This window comes from Coffea arabica, chromosome 4e (assembly GCF_036785885.1).
Source record: "Coffea arabica cultivar ET-39 chromosome 4e, Coffea Arabica ET-39 HiFi, whole genome shotgun sequence".
Lineage (NCBI taxonomy): Eukaryota > Viridiplantae > Streptophyta > Magnoliopsida > Gentianales > Rubiaceae > Coffea > Coffea arabica.
The window spans coordinates 9,902,016-9,905,248 of NC_092317.1; the positions used below are offsets into that span (position 1 = coordinate 9,902,016).

Sequence of the window (3,233 nt, forward strand, 5' to 3'; positions counted from 1 at the left end):
CAAGTATTAGTTCTTTTTAAAATGTGTAGTTAATTTGAAAAAGTGTCTAAATGCAAAAATATGCAATAATTGTGATTGTGTAAATTCACATGATAAATTATTTGTAATTTAAATGTATTAAATCAATACTCACTGGACAACCATTAGAAAAATCTTTAAAATTGAATAATAAAATGAAGGTATTCCAAGTTTAGATCAGCTATACACAAAAAGATTTTCAAGAAAAGAGAGATGGCATTAAGCCAGTACGGTAGGATAGCCTAATGAGTTTATGGTTGGAGTACCTATAAACAAGATTTCTTACCAAAATGATTGCTTTGAGACTGTCAAGTTCGAGTATAAAGCCTGTCGACTTTTCCCCCTGAATTTCAAGCAAGATATCCACCAAATCTGAGCCTTTTCCCTCTATACTATCATCAGTGTTAGCCTTTCCATTTTTCCTATCTTTGTGCTCCTTAATGACACCCTCCAGAAATTCATCAAGTTGCTTAACAACTTTGTCCACTTTATCATCCAAATCATTAAGATGTCTCAACCATCCAAGCCATGGAACAAAATCTCCTATATCAATAGTACCTAACAACTCAACAAATTCCTTCATGATTTGCATACTTTTGCTTCCATCTTCCCTATCACTGTACTTCCTCCCCAAGGCCACCCTACAAATCACATCATTTGTGAGTGTCATAAGAAGATCACTCAAGTTTATGGCTGATAAAGGTGGCGAAGAAGCCGAAAAATTTCTAATTTTTTCAACCATAAGTGAAGTCTCTTCCTCTCTTACAAATCGAAATGATTGAACCCTCTTATGACTTAGAAGCTGAAGCACACAAATACTTCTCACTTGCCTCCAATACTCACCGTAAGGTGATGCTGCGATAACCTTGCTGCCATATAGAAGCCTATCACTCATGCTTGTTTTAGGCCTGTTAGCAAAGACTAAATCATGGGTTCTCAGGATTTCACAAGCTGCATCAGCTGAAGAGGCAATAACCACGGGCTTGCTACCAAAATGAACCAGCATGAGGGAACCATATTTTCTTGATAATGATTGAAGTTTGCGGTGAGGATATAGCCCGAGTTTGAAAAGATTTCCAACAACTGGAAACTTTGATGGAGAAGGTGGTAGCCTTTGTTGGGGTTTAGAAGAAGCATAGAACCGTAAGAAAAGGGCTAGAAGTAGCAAAGCCACGGGAAGAAGAGAGGAAAATGTAAGATCCAAAATAAACGCCATTACATGCTACTCGAAAATTGGAGAAAGGGCCAAATCAAGAAAGCACAAGTTGATTGTTGCTGCTACAATTGGCTATGTATATGCCTACTTGATTAAGCCGAAAAGGATCACCAGAACCTGCTTCTGTTCTGATGATCCTTGAAATTTCACTTTGTGACGGTTGCAAATGCATCCTCAGTAAATGAATCAAAGAGCCACATTGGAAACAATATCTATAGGGCCTGGCCGATTATTTTGACTTTAGTGGCTGTACTGGAAGAACAAATTTTGGATGATAAGTCCTACTCGTAAGCAAATTCCAAAAATTGGATTGGACTTATATTCGCACCATCATACATGTTGAAATTGATTAAGCACTTGGCATTTGAGCTATTAGTTTAGACATTTTACATCTAAAGATTAGGGCAAATTACACTTTATCTCCAGTAATTTAGTATTTTTTTACATAACCCCCTATAGTTTCGAAAGCTATACATAATTCCCTCATAATTTGTATTAAAGTGTCAAAGTGGCGAAAATGATTATTCGTAACGGAATCAGCTAAAATGCCAAAAATATTCTTATATAAAGTTGAAAATTATTTATTAATCAAGGGGGTTATGCATATATTTTGAAAAACATAAGGGTTATATGGTAAAATATTAAATCATAAGGGGGTTATATAGTAAATTATAAAATCATACGGGGTTAGTATGTCATGTATTTATAAAGGTAATTTTGACATTTTTAAAAGTTTCGTTACGAATGACCATTACCGTCACTTTGACACTTTAATTCAAACCATGAGGGAGTTATATATAGCTTTTAAAACTGTAGGAGAATTATGTAAGAAAATGCTAAATCACAGAGGGGTAAAGTATAATTTGTCCTAAAGATTATATGACGTGGCACTTTGCTAGCATAATTTACTCATTCACAAAAAGTTTGGGGAAAAAAAAAGATCTCGTGCAATCTTCAAATTCCCATTCAATCTCCAAAATCATGTCAACACAAATCTCACGGTGATTAAAGCTAATACTAAACAGAAATCTTTGTTCGGAAGTTAACAAAGACTTTGGGGGATGTAACTTCAGTATGCAAATGCGAAATATACCATGAATGAATATGATTACCAACATAACTTTTGGAGTCCAGAAGAAGCATAGGATTTTTGAAGAGGTCAAGCATAGGATTAAAACCAAACGAAGAATTGAAGAGAGCAAATTAAAATATCCAAAACTAATGGGATTTTGCTTCTTGCAATTAGTGTTACACGATTCTTCAGTGCCATTGATTTGAAAGATCAGCAATAAAACTGAAAAGGTTATTGATAGGCTTTTAGATTGTGGTTATGAATAATTTGGACGAGAAGCCCTTAAGTGTGGGCTCACTCTTGACCCGTCAAAAGTTCCATATGTCTTTCGGAAGATGGCAAAGGTTATCTTATTGATTTGCTTTCATCCAATTCCACACACCTAGTATCATTTATGATCTTGAAATTAGCAGCAAAAATAACAAAAAAAAAGGGGAAAGGTTTATTTCCCTCTCGAATATTAATAATATCAATGTCACTGTAAAGCTTAACTAATACGATTAAAATTAATGCAGGCTAAATATAACAGGCAAGACAATTTACATAAGTTCTCAACTTGATCTTGTAAAACTTGCCCTAGGACATGCTAAACTTCTCTGTGCCAGGAGAGACACTAAGGCGAATATGGAGTGGCAACAAGAAGTATAGGAAGTTTCCTATGCACATCGATGCCACCAGCTTCAGTCATGTCCATGTCCTCTGGTTTTCCTCCATCAGGCAAGGCATAGTCAAATTTGTGCAGTAATTTTGCTAATGCAAGTTCATTGATAGCCAAATTTGTGCAGTAATTTTGCTAATGCAAGTTCATTGATAGCCATGGCAAAGGTCTTACCGGGGCATCCCCTTCAGCCGGCACCAAATGGGATCAACTCAAACCTCGAAAATCTATATAAACCAACATTCAGAAATCTCTCTGGCTGAAATTCC

The 3,233-nt window shown here is 35.7% G+C and overlaps 1 protein-coding gene across 1 annotated transcript; it reads right to left on the reverse strand.

Annotated features, from left to right (window-relative positions):
• Nucleotides 1-217: 217 nt before the first annotated feature.
• On the reverse strand, nucleotides 218-1,234 carry LOC113740719 (norfluorocurarine oxidase-like). Its single transcript, XM_027268250.2, has one exon. The coding sequence runs from the start codon at nucleotides 1,232-1,234 to the stop codon at nucleotides 218-220; it is 1,017 nt and encodes a 338-aa protein (XP_027124051.2).
• Nucleotides 1,235-3,233: the final 1,999 nt, after the last annotated feature.

Excerpts from the sequence above, each read along its gene's own strand:
- LOC113740719 (XM_027268250.2), bottom strand. The coding sequence starts at position 1,234 with ATGGCGTTTATTTTGGATCTTACATTTTCCTCTCTTCTTCCCGTGGCT.